The sequence below is a fragment of the Pseudophryne corroboree genome, chromosome 3, assembly GCF_028390025.1.
Source record: "Pseudophryne corroboree isolate aPseCor3 chromosome 3, aPseCor3.hap2, whole genome shotgun sequence".
Taxonomy (NCBI): Eukaryota; Metazoa; Chordata; class Amphibia; order Anura; family Myobatrachidae; genus Pseudophryne; species Pseudophryne corroboree.
This window is the reverse complement of record NC_086446.1, coordinates 482,297,166-482,318,177: the sequence shown is the minus strand read 5'-3', so window position 1 is coordinate 482,318,177 and position 21,012 is coordinate 482,297,166. Positions and strand designations below refer to the sequence as shown.

The following is a 21,012-nucleotide window of genomic DNA, read 5'->3' as shown; positions in this document are numbered from 1 at the left end:
AGGCGCCAATTTGGAATCTGGTGAGATGGTATAAAAGGAGACACAGGTCATCTAGCCCCTATGCTTCTGAGGAAGGACATTAAAGTCAGAAAACGCGTTTAAGCAAATGGGGACTTCATCTTTGGACCTATCCAGCGGTAGATCTTGCAGTATCCAGTATCCTGAAAGACTTTCTTCCTGTGGTTTCCGGAGCCTTGGAGGGACTTTCTCTTGACCACAAAAAACATCTAGTGGCGGTCTGGATTGTGCGACATCCTCTGGGGAGGTTTACCATTGGTGATATGCCTATTCTGTTTTTATCTATGTGAGCACCTTTTGGTATTAAAATATGTGTTTTAAAAAAAAAATACAGTATTGCACTATATATATTAATTTAAAGTTTTAGTGATAAAGAAGGTGACCTAAGGATTGAAGACATCATATCCATGTTTGGACGATATGCAAATAATCCATTTGCTTAATTGTGAGTGGGACCAATAAAAATCTATCACCTGTTCACTTTACCTATTGTACTGCACCATTATTTGTTCTCCCTCTGAATTTCAGACTTTGGAGGCCTTTTAAGATATGATCATATCCACATAAATGGTTGTATAATTTTAAGTATATTATGAATAGTAGCGCCGTGTGATATCATTCTTTCAGTTTATACCTATATGTTTTGGGCTTTTTGGTGAAGACTCTACATTGACATCACTGGCAGTCACTGTTCTATTGTGAGCGCAAGTTGAGATCACATGTTTTAGTAATGTGATATTTTGCCTAGGGCACCTACAAACCTCACAGCGGCTCTGCCAAGCAGCTCTTATCTGAAGGGGACATTTCCTAATGCAGGAGATTCCATTTTGAGTAGAGATCTTCTTAATTTCAGCACACTGTCACTTTCTGAGACCGTTCTAATCTTGTAGCTCAATCCCTACACATATGCTGTAATAAAGGAGAAGCCTGCTCTCCAACAGTGCTGGGCTCATTGATTAGCTCAGCTCTCTGTGAGGGTGAAATGCAGGAGATGGATAACATCAGTTTGGTGTCCCCCTTTTCAGGCGAGGTAATGAGCAAGACCCAATTGCTAAGCAGGCAACTGCGGGAGCTTGGTAGACCACTTTATAACTTGGGTTCAGACCCCAAAGCAATGGCACCCCTGCACCCACTATACAACTATGCCCATATCTTCCTACATAAAATAGGAACCAACCACACTAGTCCTATTATGTATACTAATTAGTTTGGAGGTACCATCACTATAATCAAGCAAAAATAGAAAAATAAGTCTTCCTTTTCTGTGTAATGTGTGTGGGAGTACCACTATGAGGAACAGCAGTTACACACCACACCATTTGGCTGTTTGTTGTCACTTGGAATTCAGCATATTATTGTTTGTGTGTCTGATTTCTTTTTTGCACAGAAACAGACACAAATGTCTCATTCACGCATTATGTGCTGGGAAAATGGATAAAATAACAGGAAAAGTAATGTATGTTTTAGATATTTTTAACATGCTTTACATGCTGATTTCATTGTACTTTTACCAATACCATCTAGGGAATTCAATTTAAATCGATAACGTCTTAAGACCCGTTAACTTGCGGTCACGTGATCATTTTTCCGGGTGAAATATTATCGGTATATTCATTTACGTGTTTATCGGCTGATATGTGTATTTTCGTTTTTGCTTTCACCCGTAACCGATTTTCAATGGTTAAAGATAGGTTTATCGCGGAATGATATTCAATTTTTTCGAAACCGATTTTTTCCAGTCGTTTTGACGGGTACTTATCGCCGTTTTACTTCACCTACTGAGTAGGTGAAATATATTTTAATGTTATTTTTGTGCTGCAAAAAGGCAATAGTTTAGTTGGGTCTTTTTTAAAGTGTGCCCCATGATTTTTTTTTACATTTCTCTTTTTTTATATTTCTAAAAGCATTTTTTTATTATTTTTTTGGTTACTGTAATATTAATCCCCATGATGCAATACAAAAGTCCCCAGGACGCATTGCTCCTGTTTTGACAGGAATCTGTCACTCCTCTCTTGGGACTTCAAGGAGAAACACAGCAATTGTGCAGTCTGCTGTTGGATACGTTTTTTTGCGGTTAGTTTGCGGATTTATTACTTGACAACTTTTTAGCTCTGTCTACAATCATGGAGCCATTCACTGATACAGTTTGGATGTTCATGATCCAGGCTGCTGTTGTGACACAGGAGGACAGGACAGATGAGGAAGGTGATCAGTCAATTGTTCCAGGTGGTGAGGTAGAGCGCGTTTCAATTCCACGCCCACGTAACTATCGTTGTAGGCGTGTGCTGGCAGACTTCTCCGAGGTGGATGTGATTAAGAACTTTCGCTTATCCTCTCGTTCAATCCATATGCTGTATGACTTGATGGAGCCGGACCTTGAATCACGGGTGCCCACTAATCACGCAGTCAGTGGTATGTCTAAACTGCTGGCTGCATTACATTATTTTGCATCTGGCACTTTCCAGCCAGTTTTGTCCCAAACAGTCGGTTTTTCCCAGCCCACATTTTCGCGTATTTTAACTCAGGTCTGTACGGCTTTCCGTAAATTAACGACCCAGTTTATTTATTTTCCAAGCACTGTCAGCGAATGGAGGGAGGTCAAATTGGAATTTTTTGAGAAATCACGCTTTCCCAATGTTCTGGGCGCGATAGACTGCACTCATGTGGCAATTGCACCACCAAGGAAAATGGAAGAGTGTTTTCGTAATAGAAAATCTTTCCATTCCTTGAATGTACAGATGGTGTGTGATGCCAAATTGAAAATCACCAATCTAATTGTGGGCTACCCTGGGTCGGCCCACGACTCCTTTATTTTGAGCCAGTCATCCGTGTTCCGTGATTTTGAAGATTGCAACATGCCGGATGGGTGGCTGTTGGGTGAGGTTTTTTTTTTCTTTCTGATTTTTAATACATTTTTTAATTGTGGTTTATTATTTATGTTTTTCCCCCCCCATTTATTTCTTTAAGGTGATGGCGGATACCCTAACAAGAGTTGGCTTCTTACCCCATTGTCCAATCCCGTTAGTGATGTTGAGCATATGTACCAAAAAGCGCACATTACATTGAGGGGTGTAATTGAAAGGTCCTTCGGTGTGCTTAAATCACGGTTTCGCTGTTTAGACAGGTCTGGGGGAACGCTGTTATATTCTCCGGATAAAGTTTGCAATATAGTTAATGCTTGTTGCATGTTACATAACATCTGTGTTGCAAACCGATATCCGGAGAATATAGATCCAGGTGTTTGGCGGGATTCGGACATTTGCTCAGCATCACTTGAGGGTATGAATGATGGAGGTGGTACTCGTCGAACACTAATTGATAGATTCTTCACTGGTGAGTTTTTTTTATTGCCTTTCTATTTGTTTGTGCTTGTTAGATACTGATCCTACTAATGTTTTTTTCTTTTTTTTTTGATTTGCAGAAGAATGTGCATGAGATTTTCTTCCGAGTTTGGCCCCTGTTGTTTAAAATATGGCCATTTGGTTTTTCTTGTTTGCTTTTTGAAGCGCAGTTGTTTATTTTTCAATTTACTTGTTGGAGGGTTTTTAAAAAAATTTACTTACACTTACCTGTCCCTGACTCCTGTGATCCATCCTTCCCTGCAGCGAGATGGCCTCTCCACTTCTTTCCTGGCAGAAGGAGGTTGGTGCTGAGGGATCCCTTCAGTCTCCTTTCCGGTGAGTATCCCCCAAATCCCCTCCCTGCCTCCTCTGTGTCAACGCTAGCTTTTAGGTTGTAACTGTGGGGGTAATTCCAAGTTGATCGCAGCAGGAATTCTGTTAGCAATTGGGCAAAACCATGTGCACTGCAGGGGAGGCAGATATAACATGTGCAGAGAGAGTCAGATTTGGGTGTGGTGTGTTCAATCTGCAATCTAATTTGCAGTGTAAAAATAAAGCAGCCAGTATTTACCCTGCACAGAAATAAAATAACCCACCCAAATCTAACTCTCTCTGCAAATGTTATATCTGCCCCCCCTGCAGTGCACATGGTTTTGCCCAACTGCTAAAAAATTTCCTGCTACGATCAACTTGGAATTACCCCCTGTGTACTAAGCCCAGTCCTCTTTGTTTTTCCTAGGAACACTGATTTGGACTTTTCTTTGATCCTTTCAACACGACCAAATCAACTTTCTAAACAAACTGAACAGAAGGTTGCAAAGTTTAAACTTCTTAAAGGTTACAATGTAAAAGAATATTCAAGGATGTTTTAATGAGTTTATTAAAGTGATGAATTTCATTTGTTTTGTAAATGTCAATGAACTGTAAACAATATTTACTTTTGTTTGCATTTTTATTCAAGTTTTTTTAATAAACTTACATATTAAAAGTAATTTGTTCAAATTTTTTTTAATAAATAACAATATAATTAGTATAGTATACCTATATAAATATATAGGTATAGTGTATATCCCTCCATTTAACAGTGCACACACATAAGCATCCAAAAGCACAGAAACAAATCATGTAGGCAAGACGCCAAACAATCAAACAGAGTTATGTTTACCCTGAGAAACAAATGTAAAATGTATAACATTAAAATGAATGATAGTGCAAACCACGAGTAGTACATATAGACATTGGTCCAATTTGAGAGGACAAGTAACAATTAACAATGTGATTCATCTGGTTTTTGTTGTTGTGTGTATGGTCCTGGTGTGGTTGCACTATCAGGAGGAGCAGGACTAGGAGCTGTTGGCATTTGCGGATGGACATCACCAGAGTGCAATCCATGTAATTGTCCCTCTGGACCAAAACCTGGAAATGGTTGAGTTGATTCTTGAATGGCTGGATGGTGTTGTCCCTGACTCAAAGCAGCCAACATCTTCAACATCAAAGTGCAATAAATAAATATGCAGGTGCGCAACCAACAGCAGCAGGTAGGAGGAAGGTCAGTTCCTCAAAAAACAAACAGTAAAATAGAGGTGAATACCTGCGCTGGCTGCACAAATAATTGATAATAATTAATAATAATTAAAGGGATGGTTTGTTCTGTGTAAAAAGTAACAATTTATTTATAAATCATATATAAACAGATCTAAAAGAAAAAGGAATTCCTGTTACCACAAGGTGGCGATAAAACTTGGAATGTCTTTCTCAGAATAAGACTTGGTGGATTTCACATTCTCCTGCATAAAAGATTTTCTTTCCTGAAGGTTAGGGCAACCTCCCCTTGTGCATTCACTGTGTTAAGTGGATAGTTACCAGATCCCCACGTTGTTAGACATCAGCATAGGAATGAGTCCATTTGTAGCTGTAGGGGTGGATCCGACCTATTTGTTTAAAGGTCCAGTGATGGGAGAGAAGTCCAAAATTTGCCAGAGAATGAGTGAGGCTGTGCAGGCCAATTAGGAGAGTGAAGTCCAATCATATGAAACAAGCTCAACGCGTTTCACTGGTATAATCCAGCTTCCTCCCTACAGCTACAAATGGACTCATTCCTATGCTGATGTCTAACAACGTGGGGATCTGGTAACTATCCACTTAACACAGTGAATGCACAAGGGGAGGTTGCCCTAACCTTCAGGAATGAAAATCTTTTATGCAGGAGAATGTGAAATCCACCAAGTCTTATTCTGAGAAAGACATTCCAAGTTTTATCGCCACCTTGTGGTAACAGGAATTCCTTTTTCTTTTAGATCTGTTTATATATGATTTATAAATAAATTGTTACTTTTTACACAGAACAAACCATCCCTTTAATTATTAATTATTATTAATTATTATCAATTATTTGTGCAGCCAGCGCAGGTATTCACCTCTATTCAACATCTTCAACATGATAGTATTCATAGTTTGGAGTTGTGCAGCTATTAGAGATGTATTTGCTGCAGTTTGGCTATGGCTGGTCTGCATGATTTGTAGGGTGTTTCCATGGCACGAAGTGTTGTCCACAAGTTTGTTTAAGGCAACAATCATGGTACCTAGTTTGGACTCTATGCCCTGTAACACGGTAGAAGTGGAGGTTGTTACGTCTCTTAGATAATCAGAGAAACGTCCCAGTGTTTCGTCCATCTTTAGCAGACGGTGGTCTATGGTTACACGAAAGCTTTCTTGTCTGTTCTCCATTTGTTTAGCTATGTCATTCACACGTTCAGTAGTCCCTGTCGATAGGCCTGTCCGTATATCCTCCAACACTTGAAATTGACTTTCTAAAAAAAAATATAGATTTAATAAAAATGTTCGTTAACTATTATTCAGTCATACTTGCGTATAGTTTACATTTTAGAAAATGAAAAAAGTTGGAATACACTAGTTACACATTACTGTACCTATAGGAGATGATACTTGTGTCCTATCAGACTCATCTAAAGGTTCTACATCTTCCTCAAGGGAAAAAGCTGCAGTAATTGCTGTGGCAGATTCAATCAGCTCCTCCGATGTGTTGGTATGTACGTCAGATAATCGTGTACTCTCTTGTTCTGGTTCCTGAAATGGCTCATTTATTGGGCTTGAAGGAGAAGTGGAAATTAAATCTACAATTGAAGAAAAAGTAAAAAATATGAAACATGTTAGTTTACAGTAAATATGTGTTTTAAGCGAGTGCATGAATACGCTTCAAATGTGGAGGTTCAATCTGCTGCTGACAATGGGGGTAATTATGAGTTGATCACAGCAGCAAGTTTGTTATCAATTGGGCAAAAGCATGTGCACTGCAGGGGAGGCAGATATAACATGTGCAGAGAGAGTTAGATTTGGGTGGGTTATTTTGTTTCTATGCAGGGTAAATACTGGCTGCTTTATTTTTACACTGCAATTTAGATTGCAGATTTAACACACCACACCCAAATCTAATCTATCTGCACATGTTAAATCTGCCTTCCCTGCAGTGCACATGGTTTTGCCCAACTGCTAAAAAATTTCCTGCTGCAATCAACTTGGAATTACCTCCCATATACGTTGTTCTCAGTCTCTCAAGTGTGCAACATAACTTGTAATGTTCCTTTACATTTTTCGAGGCAAGAGCAGCTGCATGTTATGCAGAGAAATATTAGAGATGATCTCAACCTACTTCTGGCAGAATGGTGTGTAATGTTACACAATGGTCATACACCTTTACACTTTTTTAAACCATGGTTGCCACGAAGCATATTTGCACATGATTATTTCCTTAAAACATTGTGAAATTGGGGAGCTCATCTTGCATTTTCACATTAAATAGTATTGGTGGTTGCATCACAATTGCAGGATATGGTCCAAACTTGAAAATTCTTTTACCTTCCGCAGTGGGCTGTGGGTCCCGGGTTATCGTCAATATGGCAGCGGTGCTGCATTCCAGAATATGTGAGGGTGTTCATTTTTCAGTAACTTTTTTATGAATTAATTTTCCTGGAGTCGGATCAGCTTGGTCGTTTTTTACGGCTTTGTCATGTCTTCTTCTTACATCCTCACTCGTCAGTTGACTCATGGTCAATGTACCTGCTTAATAAGAAAGTTTACTTAGAATAATTTTCAAAACAGTTTATTTAGTTACCAAAATGACTAAAACTTAAGTCATACTCAATTATTTAACTAATAGATTTACCATGAGTTTTACTTGTCTTTTTGGAAGATGTTCCAGCTGCAGATGCCATTTTTTCAGCAAGATTTCTTAAAAGCTGTGAATCTCCTAATTTTGGAAATTAGGGCATTACAGGTGTACCAATTTTTTTTTACAGAAAATGAATACAATGTAGGCCACTTTATTGCTGATATGAATATTGCTTGATATTATCTGGTAATTGTGTAATTACCTTGGCCTTTTGAAGACTTTGAAGTTGTGGCTTGTCTACTCCCGCTACCAGATACCTGAACTTGTCTTGGTCGATGTGTTTCACTGGGATCTGTATTAAACGGAGTGTTATGCATAAATGTTAATCTGCTTAATGCAAAGGCAAGTCTGAAGTATTGAATATTTTTTATAAAAAAATAAATAAATTCTACCTAGACAAAAAAGATGCATGGATTAATGACAGATAAACCAAAATCTACATTATTTGCTAAACAGATTGTACATTTTTTACAAGAAATAATCAAATGAAAGTAAAAAAAAAAAAAAAAATAATAATAATATTCTTCAGGTGCATATAGTTATTACTGTTTTATTTGGGTGAATTGGTGGTGAATACATGGTAGTCTTATTTATTGAAAGTGAGGTGAAGTTTACTTTTGGCCAGCTTTTTGAACACATTTTTTTTCTTTTAACCCTTCAAAATAGTCTGAAATATTTTAATCCATAAGAAAAATGGCATACAGGAGCAGTATTTCTAAACACAGCTTGTAATGTGTTTTGGAGTACTTGAGTTTATTATAAATGGACTTTTAAAATACCTTCTTCAGTGTGTATTCTGCTGACCATTGATGCCATCCTTGCTTGTTTAGGGTGATGGGATTTTGCCCTTTTTTCAACTTCTGCAGTGCGTATTTTTTTACTTGGTCTGCCTTCTTGACTCTCCTTACGAGTTCTTTCTTGAATTCCACCTTTAGAACATACTACATTAGTAAAAAACAAAACTTTTAAATTTGTATACAATTTTTAATTCAAATACTTACTTTGTGCCTGACTTGAGACTGAAGGCCGAGAGTGTCAGTGAGCAGTACCACTTGTTGATGGACCTTGATGTCTTTCCACTGATTCTCTTATATCTGTATATTTTTGATAATGTCAAAAAAATTGGTTAAATTAAAGAGACAATAAAAATGGGGGTGGGTGGTGGGTTGGTTATAATGATTACCTGTGCTTATAGCAGGCCTGGAAATGCTGCTATCTATGCTTGCTGGCAAGCCTTGAACCATAGCCGGATTCATTCTCTGAATGATTTTTTCTTCCCAGGGCAGCCAAGTTATGTCCAATGCCGGTCCTCCACCTGTACCTTTTTTATAATTATGCTCTTTGGCCATTTTTATTCTTGGTGCATCTCCTGCAATCACTGTATCTTTTTTTACATACATCTACTTCCCTGACTACACCAGAAACTGCAGTAACATTGAGCCAGATGTATGAAAGTGTGCTGTGGTTCCCGCTGACCACAGCGCACCTTAAGGCAGCATTTTGCGCTGCACCCATATGTATGAACGGCGTGTTAACGCCGTATGCACTGGCCGCCGCGCGCCCCCGCCACTTACCACTTCCCCGCAGTACTGAATGGGAGACGAAGAGCAGAGGCAATGTATGATTGCCTCTGCTGTCCCTTTTCGTCTCCTGAAGCCGCCGGTCCGGAACGCCTCCCCCGGGCAGGCGATGTGTTCAAAATGTGCAGTGGCTTATTTTTTTTTTTTTGGTTTTGAATAAACTTTATTTAACGTGGACATTCTTCTGCTGGTCCACACAGCTCTACTGCGCATGCTCCAGGGGCCTCTGGCGGTGCACACAGGAAGAAGGGTGCATGCGCACACATTGCGGCGCCGAGCCGATGTGGAAGGTGCGCTACCGCGGGAAAGGTAGGATAACGCACTCCCACATCGGCGGGGGCCTTAATCATACATTGTGGCGGCAGCTGCGGGCTTATCACCATGATAATGTGGTGATACGCCCCTGGACACATAACGTCCGTTAGGACATTTTTTCATACATCACCCCCAGTATCTGCAATTTTCCGCCATATTTTCATCTTTTCACTCGGATGAGTTTTAGCAGAGCGATGTCCTAAAAGCTTGTCATAAAATTTGTCAACACCATCGATTAATGCATCATTCTCTGCATTGTTAAATCTGGCAGCTCGGATTGCCTTAGTTTTTTTAGATTTGGAGTGAGCAGGTACCTCAGCCTCAGAGGTGTCAGTATCCTCATTATTTCCCTGTAAAAAAAAAATTACAAAAGTTACAACAACAAAAAAATGGATGGTGGGGTGGGTGCATGTGTGTGGAGGGATGGTGGGGTGGGTGCATGTGTGTTGAGGGATGGGTGCATGTGTGTGGAGGGATGGCGGGGTGGGTGCATGTGTGTGGAGGGATGGCGGGGTGGGTGCATGTGTGTGGAGGGATGGCGGGGTGGGTGCATGTGTGTGGAGGGATGGCGGGGTGGGTGCATGTGTGTGGAGGGATGGCGGGGTGGGTGCATGTGTGTGGAGGGATGGCGGGGTGGGTGCATGTGTGTGGAGGGATGGCGGGGTGGGTGCATGTGTGCGGAGGGATGGCGGGGTGGGTGCATGTGTGCGGAGGGATGGTGGGGTAGGTGCATGTGTGTGGAGGGATGGTGGGGTGGGTGCATGTGTGTGGAAGGATGGTGGGGTCGGTGCATGTGTGTGGAGGGATGGCGGGGTGGGTGCATGTGTGTGGAGGGATGGCGGGGTGGGTGCATGTGTGTGGAGGGATGGCGGGGTGGGTGCATGTGTGTGGAGGGATGGCGGGGTGGGTGCATGTGTGTGGAGGGATGGTGGGATGGGTGCATGTGTGTGGAGGGATGGGTGCATGTGTGTGGAGGGATGGTGGTGGTGGTGGGTGCATGTGTGGGGAGGAAGCATGCGGTGTCAGCCAGTGACGGGACAGGGCAGGTGGGGGGGGGGATGGATATGGTGGAGTGGTGGAGGAGTTTGTTAAGCACTGTTTTTAAAAAAAATACCTGTGTCTGTTGATGATGAGACACTGGACTCTGTCTTGGCTCAGGCTGCCACTCCTCATCACTATCAGGATTTGAAGACACTGGAAAAGGGATTGGCCTCTGTCTCTTCTCACGAGACATTCTTTTAACCGCTGTTTTTAAAAAACAGAAGTAAACATGCAGCAGAACATTGAACATGATAGAACATGCAGCACTACACTGCATTTGAAACAGAATAATTTCAGACAATTTTTATAAAATAACTTTTATAAAAAAAAAAAACACATAAAAAAAAATCAACCAACAAAAACAAAACAAAACCCATTAGCATGATGCCCCTCCACCCACCCATCTGAACTTGCCATGTGGCCCCTGCCAGCATATGCCCTTTGCGATTTGGCCCCCGGGGGCCCCATGGCACAGGGGTTAAACTACAGGGGACCCATGTGGCCATATGGCTGGTTCGGATGGGCGGGCGGGGGTCGGGGCCCCCGGGGGCCACATGGCACAGTGGGGAAAATACAGGGGACCCATGTGGCCACATGGCTGGTTCGGATGGGCGGGCGGGGGTCGTGCCCCCGGGGGCCACATGGCACAGGGGGGGAAATACAGGGGACCCATGTGGCCACATGGCTGATTCGGATGGGCGGGCGGGGGTCGGGGCCCCATGGCACAGGGGGGAGAATACAGGGGGGGCCCATGTGGCCACATAGCAGGTTTGTATGGGCGGGCGGGGTTCGGGGCCCCCGGGGGCCACATGGCACAGGGGGGAAAATACAGGGGGCCCATGTGGCCACATGGCAGGTTTGTATGGGGGGTCGGGGACCCCGGGGGCCACATGGCACAGGGGGGAAAATACAGGGGGCCATTGTGGCCACATGGCAGGTTCGGATGGGCGGTTGGACGGACAACACAGATTGGGCAATTTACCAATCTACTCCACCAAACAGGGCAAGAAAAATATGCTTCTTCTAACTGGCTGGCTTCTAGGCTGGCTTCTAGATAGCTTGTAGCTGGCTTCTTGGCTGGCTTCGCTTCTTGGCTGACTTCTGGCACTTGCAGTACTTCCACATTAAACATACAGGTATGCTATACACCGTGGAGGCTGAACTACGGCGGGAAAAACAAGCTTATATATAGCGATATTTGGCACCACCCCATATACGGCCGATTGGACAGTTAACGGTTGAAGTGGGCGATAAGTCGTTGCTAATTGGATACCTGCGCAAAGACGAAACCAAAAGTAATATTTTTCGACCGAATGCACCGAAAACACATTTCACCCGAAAACGTGTGGCGCAGTTCGATAATTGGAATATACCCCCAGGTTTTGTACTGGTAGCATTGTTAACGTGTGAGAAATAGGTTGTGCCGCATTCTCACATGTCAGAATGTAGTTGTATGAAGCAGCTAATGAGGAACCATTCATCCTATTTTTGGGCCTCAATGTGGACCGAATCTCTGTATTGCTGGTGCTGATTGAGTTCCATTTAACACCAGTCCAGCACTGTTAATCACAATTCAGCACGTAACATAAAAACCACGTTTAGGATCCAAAAGAGCGGCACACAATTGAAAATAAGGACTATTTATATAGACTCAAAGAATACCTTACATTCATTTTGAGTGAAATAAGCATATTCCCAATGCTGAGAAAGTTAATTGTACCAAATAGGATTATAGTATGCAGTCTATTAATTTATTATGAACCAATGACATCACAGAGTCACAAAAAGATTTTATTTTTTTTATTAACGGTTTTTTTAATATAGCGCAGCATATTCCATTGCGCTTTACAATCGGAAACAGTGATCAAACAGACTGGGTGATAATTTAGATTGTAAGCTCGCAAGCGCAGGGCCTTCTTTCCTCATGTGCCTTTCCTTTTCTCACTTATACAATCTCATACTCCATACTCCCTTTGATGGCACCTAACCCCTGGTTTTCTATACCTGTCCTATATTGCTTTAAACTGTACGTGCTGTTTTCTTGTTTTCTCATTTGTAATGTGCGCTGCGGATCCCTTGTGGCGCCATATAAATAAACGATAATAATAATAACAACAGACAGACATAGAGGTAGGAAGGGGATCGGTATGTTTTACAGGTAGACGGGATGCCGGCTGTCAGTATACAGACAGCATCATCCCGTCTGTTGGAATCCCGGCATTGAGACTGCTCGCCATGCTTTGGACCCAGTGGCTCGCTTCGCTTACCACAGGTTATATTCCCACTCGGTTTTTGGTGTGGACCCACCAACCAAGTGGGAATAACCTGCAGTGGTCGGGTTTCCGGCTGGCGTCATTTTACCAGCTGTTGGGATTTTGGCGTCGTTCTCCTGAATGCCAGGATCCTGACCTCTGGTATTTTAATTGTATCCCATAGGAAAGCCCTGCTTGCAAGCTACAATAGTTAGGGAAATAGGCATTTGGTACACAAGGATAGGTGCTATCTATTGCATAATGGTCCAGCCAGATTGCAAAGTTTCTTGGTGGCTGTATGATATAGTCAGACAACGTTGTTGAGCAGGGGTCAGGAGGTTGTCAAACTGAAGAAAAAGAAAATATAAGGACGTGTCTGGATGTACGGAGGGGATGTAATTACTATATATATGAATGTTTATCAAGTTTATGTTTGCGGTTCTGAAATTTGCTAAGCTTGACTGGGAATGTTTGAAGGTTTGGAGACTAAAGGAGTAGGGAAGCCAATCCCGGGCCATTTTTTCAATCCCGGGTATCAGGATTGAAAAATGGCCAATCCCGGGATTACCGGGATACCCGGGATTGGATTTCAGCTATGTGGCCGCCCCCTCGCCCCACCCGGCCCCGCCCGCCACGCACACATAACTCACCATATACCGGGGGCAAGCGGGTGGGGAACTGTCACGTCTAGCAAAGTTTGGGGATCCGGCAGCTGAGATTTGCCCAAGGAGGTAGCAAGCTGTGGAAGAACAAGATGAGGGGGTTGGATATAGTTCCTTTGCATGGGACACGGAGCAATGAAGGATGTAGGCGGGGTCTGAGAGTCAATGGAAAGTATTAAGTACAGAGCTGAGGTAGAAAACTGAGGTTGGTGAACGGTGACTTGAGAACGTGGTCGTAGACAAAGAACTGTGGAACTGTGAGTGAGGGTAAAAACTAGGCTGAAGACATGAACCGTGGACTGTGACTTATAAGATGAAACTACGGTAGAGGAGCTGAGAACTGTGGACGGTAGTTTGGGTCGTGACTGTAGACTGAGAACTGTAGACTGTGGCTTGAAAAATGAAGCTGGAGATAACGAGCTGTGGACTGTGAATGGTGGTTTGAGGATTTGGCTGGAAGCAGGAATCTGCGGACTGTGGCTTGGAGGACGAGGCACAAAGGGTCTAACTGAACCGGGTTTTCCAAGAGCGTCTCCACGGGCAGCAGCAGGCTAGGGACGGCAAGACTGCAGTAGCAACTGAGAACCGGCAAAGCAGGGTTAGAAGTACCAGAATACAGCAGGAATCCTGGGAGCACAGGCTAAAGCACCTACAACAGGGTTGTAACTTGAAGCACTGGCATACCTGTCCTAAACCAGCCCCCTTTTATAGGAAGAAGTCTCCCTGGATTGGCTGGAAACCTAGGAACAGGGTTTATGTCAGAAACTTGGTCTCCAACATGGCGGCGTCCAGTAATGCAGACCTTTTCTGACAACATGCTGCTCACTGCCCCTGGTCTCCTAAGCAACGGTTTAGCGAGAGGGAGCCGCTGCAGCGGCGTCCCGCCACCACGAGCAGACCCCCTTAGCGCCATTACCGCTGCCTGTACCCCTGAACCCAGCACCGCAGCCCTCCACCGCTGCTGCCCAGCCGCCCGTGAAGCCCGCCCCGTGGCCTCAGCGTTCCGGTAAGACCCCGGATGCTGACAGTACCCCCCCTTTGCGGGTGGACTCCGGACACCTATAAGGTTTAGCTGGAAATTTGGCATGAAATGTCCGAAGAAGTCTTGGGGCATGGACGTCCTCTGCCTCTACCCAGGACCTTTCCTCAGGTCCATATCCCTTCCAATCAAGTAGGTACTGGAGGCGACCGTATCGTTTGCGGGAGTCGAGGATCTTATGAATCTCAAATTTGTCTCCTTGTGTTGACTGGATCTTGGGTGATTTAGGCAGAGCAGCTCTGAATCGATTGAGTACCAACGGTTTTAAGAGAGAAATATGAAAAGCGTTAGGGATTCTTAAATGTGCAGGTAACTTCACCTTGTAAGCCACAGGATTCAAAACTTTTTCGATTGGGTAGGGCCCAATAAACCTGGGAGCAAACTTCTTAGTAGGAACCTTCAATCTTAGGTTACGTGTGGAAACCCAAACCCGATCTCCCACTTTAAGACTTGGTACCACTTTTCGCTTCAGATCTGCGTAGGTCTTATACTTCCTGGATGTCTTGAGCAAGGCCTTGTGAATTTGTCTCCAGGTTTCAGTAAATTGTCGAAGTGTTGACTCTGCGGGAGGAACCTCGAGTGTAGGCAGAAGTTGGAATTCAGGAACTTTCGGATGATAACCATAATTAATGAAATATGGAGAAGATTTTGTGGCAGAGTGATAAAGATTGTTATGGGCAAATTCTGCAAATGGGAGGAAGTCCAGCCAGTCGTCCTGAGAGGAGGACATGAATAAACGCAGAAATGTCTCCAGGTCCTGGTTCACTCTTTCTGTTTGACCATTCGTTTGAGGATGATATCCTGAGGAGAAATTCAATTTCACGCCAAGAGCAGAACATAGGGATCTCCAAAACTTGCCCACAAACTGGGGACCTCTATCAGATACGATTTCCTGCGGTAAACCATGGAGTCGAAAAATCTCTGCTATGAATAATTTTGCCAGCTGGGATGCTGATGGAAGACTGGCCAGGGGAACAAAGTGTGCCATTTTAGAAAATCGATCAACTATGACCCATATGGTGTTCCGTCCGCCAGACGCAGGCAAATCAGTAATAAAGTCCATAGAAATATGTGTCCATGGTCTTTGTGGCACAGGTAGCGGATGAAGTAACCCGGCTGGAGGACCTTTGGACTTTTATGCTGAGCACACTTTGGACAGGCAGCCACGAATTTCTGAACATCAGTCCTGAGATGAGGCCACCAGTAGGAGCGCTGAATGAATTTGAGCGTTTTATGACCACCCGCATGGCCCATGAAGGAGGAGGAGTGAGCCCATGTAAGCAGTCTCTTGCGAAGATTTGGAGCAACGAAGATCTTTCCTGGAGGAGGAAGTGGAGAGGTATTGGTTGCTGAAAAAGAGGTGGAGTCTAAGATGTATTGTTCTTTTGAACGGTCAGAGGGTTCTTCAGAACTCAAGGAACGAGATAATGCATCTGCCTTTTTGTTGAGGGACCCTGGACGGTGTCAAAGTCAGAAAAATATCACGATGCACACTACCATATTTGCACCTCATACAGGTCCGCGCTACGCATGCGTGCACTCTCCCGTGCGTGCGCATACTCGCTGTTGCGGGCACCCGCAGGCGCACAGTATGCGCATTTACGGTAGAGTTTCTGTGCGCCCAGCGTGCGACTCAATCGTTACATATTTTAACTATATAATGTATTTTGTAGATTATGGTCCCTTTGATAGAATCTGAAAGTTTAGTTAATGTAGCATGTTCATGGACAAAGAGATCCCTCTTTGTTTGATACGAAGGGTCAGACATGGGTCATACAGTGGTGTTTAGTATCCATCGGAAGAGTATTTAATTAGCAATATTCCGGTGTTGGTTTGAAGCTGATTAATCGCTCGTGCGAATAGTTATGGACATAAGAAGTTTATGTACATTTACTATTATTTGCACTTACTTATCCATGCGGCGGGAAACCTAGTTTCCCACCCACCTGAGCAGTTGGAAATGGTCTCAGCCCACCTGTATGAATCAACCTATGACCTCTTGTTATAATGCGAAGACGAATTCCTGTGTCCAATGAACAATGAGATTGTAGGGACCATTGAATTGTATTGTGTGTAGGGCATTAATAGACAAGCCGATCATATCCAGCTCACTCTCTTCAACGGTTCTCATCACTGATAATCGGGAGCTGGATATTCAGAAAGGCGCATGCGATCGTTCCCCTTGTGCGTAAGTTTTCTCCGCAATCATATTGTCTTTATTGTTATTGTGAGCCATATCTCTCTCTCTCTCTCTCTTCCCCTTTCTCTCTCATTTTCCCCTAACGTAATTGTATTGTATTTCATGTGTAGTTATCTGGTTAGTCTATGTTATATTGTAGTGTATGACTTGTATTGTATTATTCTTTTCCAAGTATAACATTCATATAAGGCGTTAGACCCTAAGCCGGTATTTGTGTATTTCTTATAGTGTTAAGTATTCTCAGAGCGTCGGTGACTCTCGAACAGCTTTTAAGTTAATAAGGTTACACTGTGTTGCATCTACACTCTATCACTACACAAAGGTTTTACTGCATATTACATTGTTTATGGTTTAGATATAAAGGTTTAACATTGTGAGCGTTAGCGCCGCTGGTGATCTCCTCGTGGTCCCGAGCGTCCGCTACGCTATAGCGAAACATTACGTTAGTCGGCAGCCAATAGCCTGCCTGCCTGTGATCTCTTGGCCGTGAGCGAACGTGACGCTTGAGCGTCTCGACTACGGCTAAGCGATTGTTACGCAACGTGCGTACCCTTACGGTACTCCATACGTCAATAGCGTACAGTGTTCTTAGACCTCTTAAAGGGTTTTAAATAAGATAAATATTTAGCTTTATCAATTGGCGGCTCGTCCGTCCTTCACATATCTCTACTAGGTAATTTCAGCAGACATTATCCATCAGCAAAGGGCGGGAGATCATATTCCTCGTAGTGCTGTCTGGATAAGCGTCTGCTTCGCTTAGTAAAGGGTGCTGAGGGAATCCGGAACCGGAGGTAAGAACAACACGCTAGTGTCTTTTAAAACTGTTTATTTCTGTCTTGCGTACGCACACACGCATATCTGCATTTCTTCTTATTCGTGTATTTTCATATATCACTCTCCTGTTTGCCATTTTATAATTGATAAACGTGCTAAAAGAGATTTGTCGCTATTTAATAGTTAAAGTGTAAAAGTAATACATTAAGGGATAAATTGCAAAGCTCGCACACAGCTCTACCTAAAGATACAAGGAGAGATTGGTGTGGTGCTCAGTAGATGATCGAGGATCATCTACATTGATAAACGTGTTAATTGTGTTACGGTGAATTTCTGCTTTGCGTGCACGTGTCTCTAACAAAAGACTGAGACTCGCGTACGCAACGCAAAGGCCGACGCACGCAGCGTATATTACGCAACGGAGCGTCCGGGTACGCCCACGTAACTCAAATCACACGCTAGTGTTATTTTTAACAGGCGAAAAGGTGGCAACGCGATAAATAGCGCAAGTTTATTTTAGTGTCCGAAATTTAGACTAACAGATCCTTCTCCAAATTTACAACACATCTGGTCTAAAGGAAAGAAAATTTCTGCGCAGAAATAGAAATAGAAACAAAAGTGTACATGTCGTGAGTGAGTGTTTGCAATTATACAATTTTTGAGGTTGAACCACAAGAAGTCGAGTTCTCGTGAGGTACATGCATGTAAGTGACGTACATGGTGGCTAGGGAGGCATCCCTTGTTAAACATAAATCTGAGCATTAGAGTATAGCAGACCAGGAGGTCATACTGTAGTACAGACCAGGAGGTCCAGAACAGACCAGGAGGTCCAGGTACAGCAGACAAAGAAGTCCGCTATAGAGACAAGTAGCACAACACCAGGAAGGGTTGGTGCGGAACCCATATAGGCCATAAAGCTCATGCTGAAGGAATTCGCAGCCGTAATTTTCGATTCCGCTGGTCGCTCCGTACATAAGATTAGTTGCTTATGTGCAGAACGATTGTACCGCACGTAATTGTGTGCATTAGTTAGTAATCTGACCAGTGCCATTTGTGTACGAAACGGGTCATAAACGCTATTTGTACATTCTAACGTGATTTGTGTAATTTTTTTTATTTTAAGGGAGGTTCGCCAGTCACTTGGGAACTATCCAACAACCAATAGTTACTGGAAAGGGTCAATGCTCTGCGGAACACACTCACATGTTCCAGTAAATAAAGGTTCCTAGGGGCCCTGGGTCGAGTACGCCAGCACTAGGACAGTGTGTAGGTCGCATTGGTCGGCGTGGGCGAGTGAGTGGGGTACTCGGTAAACCGCCACCGTCAGCCTATCGTGAACATTTTGGTTTTTGTAAGGGTTGGCTGAAGAAAGCAACACCTTCAAACTATGGGGGCCAATTGTTCAGGTAGGGGGCGATCAACCTCGGTTCGGGTTGATTCAGTAAACCGACCAATCGGGTCGGCAAGGTATGTAATGTGTGAAAAATACGGGTCACACACAGAAGTTTTATGTGATGAATGGGAGAGAATGACGGTACATGACGGGGAGAAGTTCCCTTAGAGTAGGTAGCTTTAGCCCAGAAGTGTTACAAAATTTAAGGAGGAGGATATGTCTCATTAAATCAACAAAGAGACGGATCAAACATTATGATTATTTGCAGTTATGGCAACAGGAGGGTGAAATACAGAGAGGATTGGCTCAGGCAGCGGGATCTAACCCTATCAGGAAACTGATAGCCACGGCACCACCGCCACCTTACATAACGGGAGAGAAATTGGTTGCGGAGAATGACGCACTAGGGTGTAACAAACAAACACTTAGCAACTGTGTAAATGTTAATAAGTTAACCAATGCAAGTATTAACCCGTGCAAGTTGTACCCTGTTTTGAACTTTCCCCAGGAGTGTGATCAAGAGGACGAATCGGCAACAATATCGGCGCTCTCTCTAGCAGCCACCATATCAGAAACTACAGTAGGCACGGCCCAACCCTTAAGATTAGTAACAAAGGCCCCTAGCGGAGGGACAGGTGAGGTCGTATCTACGGGTAAGTACGGCACCATACACTATGCTGAAACCATTTCACCACAGGCTGTAGAATCTACACAGAATGATGTTGCTAGACTTAATCCTGTTAGGGTGATAGCTGTTCCAAATGGGAAAACAGACACCACAGGAGTCACTCCCATTAGGAACATTGCCATGTATAGCCCATTTTCCCGAATGGAATTAAGAACCATAGTGTCTGAATTCCCTGACCCTAGGAAAGACTTAGTTGCTAGCCAGAAATACATCAGAGACCTAGGGAACACTTTAGAGCCCAATAACAAAGACTGGCAGGTATTGCTGAGGGCATGTTTACCCTCCAATGTCGACTCGGCTCAATTTTTAGCTGACTGTGGATTGGATCAGGATGTACCTCTCACAGATGTGTACAACAAAGATAATGTAAAAAGGATAAGTTTACAGTTAAAGGAGTATTTCCCAGCTGTAGTTAAATGGAACAAGATATTCTCCATTAAACAAAAAGAGTCAGAAACAGCTGCAGAGTATTTTCACAGGGCATTACTAGATATGGCTAAATACACAGGCATAGAGGACATTAAAACAAACATAAACCATCGAGAAGTAGCAGTATCTGTACTAATGGATGGTTTAAAAGAAGCATTAAAGACAAGGGTACAGACCACGCAACCATGTTGGCGAGGTCTGTCGGTGGCTACTTTGAGAGAGGCAGCTATTGATCACGATCGGAATATCACCAGACACAGGGAATTACAAGGTGATAAATTAATGGCCGTAAGTATACAGGCCCTGACCACAAGGCAGCCTTTGTATAAATCACCAAACCCTGTGGGTAAGTCAAATGTGGTAACTTGTTTTTCTTGTCATAGACAGGGACACATTGCACGAGACTGTAAATCGAGAAACATACAAAAGTCTTATCAACCCCCTAGACAACAACACGACACACGAAATTGGGATCAGGGTCCACAGAGACGGAGTTATGAGCCACATACAGGGGAAACAAAAAGATATCCCCCAAAAGGAGGCTGGCAAGCTTCTGGCAGTTCCCAGTTAACCCCTTCCCAAGTAGTTGCTGCCAGCGGGATTCAGGGAGGTCACCATACCCAATAGGGGTGTGGCCATACCTGTAATCTGCAGCCGGTAAAATTGATTGCAAGTCTTGGAAGTGAACCCGAAATTGCTATTAATGTAGCTGGTAAATCATTAAACTTTCTTGTAGATACGGGGGCGGCCAAATCAGTGATAAATTCGACAGTGGGCATGAGAACCACTGGTAAGACAATTCCAGCCATGGGAGTAACGGGAGTAGTCCAGCATTACCCTGTTAGCAAACCAGCCGAGATTACAATAGGGCCTTTACATACCAAGCATTCCTTTTTGCTGGCTGCATCGGCACCGACTAATCTCCTGGGAAGAGACTTATTGTGTAAAATGGGGTGCGTCATTTATTGTACTCCTGAAGGTGTATTCTTGGACATACCTGAGAATCACGCTCAGGAAGTGCGAGACATGTTAGACTCCCCATCAAAATTAATGTCACATACCATTATGACAAATAGGACTCCATCCCAAGT

The 21,012-nt window shown here is 43.5% G+C and overlaps 2 protein-coding genes across 2 annotated transcripts; one reads left to right on the top strand and one right to left on the bottom strand.

Moving 5' to 3' along the window:
- Nucleotides 1-2,141: 2,141 nt before the first annotated feature.
- LOC135057312 (putative nuclease HARBI1) lies at nt 2,142-3,453 on the top strand. The gene is made up of 3 exons (XM_063963202.1): nt 2,142-2,895; nt 2,986-3,351; nt 3,440-3,453. The coding sequence occupies exons 1-3, from the start codon at nt 2,142-2,144 to the stop codon at nt 3,451-3,453; spliced, it is 1,134 nt and encodes a 377-aa protein (XP_063819272.1).
- Nucleotides 3,454-5,747: 2,294 nt separating this feature from the next.
- LOC135057311 (uncharacterized) lies at nt 5,748-7,591 on the bottom strand. The gene is made up of 3 exons (XM_063963201.1): nt 7,543-7,591; nt 6,290-6,493; nt 5,748-6,169 (listed from the first exon to the last, which is right to left on the bottom strand). The coding sequence occupies exons 1-3, from the start codon at nt 7,589-7,591 to the stop codon at nt 5,748-5,750; spliced, it is 675 nt and encodes a 224-aa protein (XP_063819271.1).
- Between the last annotated feature and the right edge of the window lie 13,421 nt (nt 7,592-21,012).

Bases quoted from the DNA above. Each gene is read 5' to 3' on its own strand.
- LOC135057312 (XM_063963202.1), top strand. From the start codon at position 2,142: ATGGAGCCATTCACTGATACAGTTTGGATGTTCATGATCCAGGCTGCT. The intron at 2,896-2,985 runs GTGAGGTTTTTT...TATTTCTTTAAG, and splicing joins GCCGGATGGGTGGCTGTTGG to GTGATGGCGGATACCCTAAC.
- LOC135057311 (XM_063963201.1), bottom strand. From the start codon at position 7,591: ATGGCATCTGCAGCTGGAACATCTTCCAAAAAGACAAGTAAAACTCAT. The intron at 6,494-7,542 runs GTAAATCTATTA...CTTCAATTGTAG, and splicing joins AAAGACAAGTAAAACTCATG to ATTTAATTTCCACTTCTCCT. The intron at 6,170-6,289 runs GTACAGTAATGT...ATTTTTTTTTAG, and splicing joins ACAAGTATCATCTCCTATAG to AAAGTCAATTTCAAGTGTTG.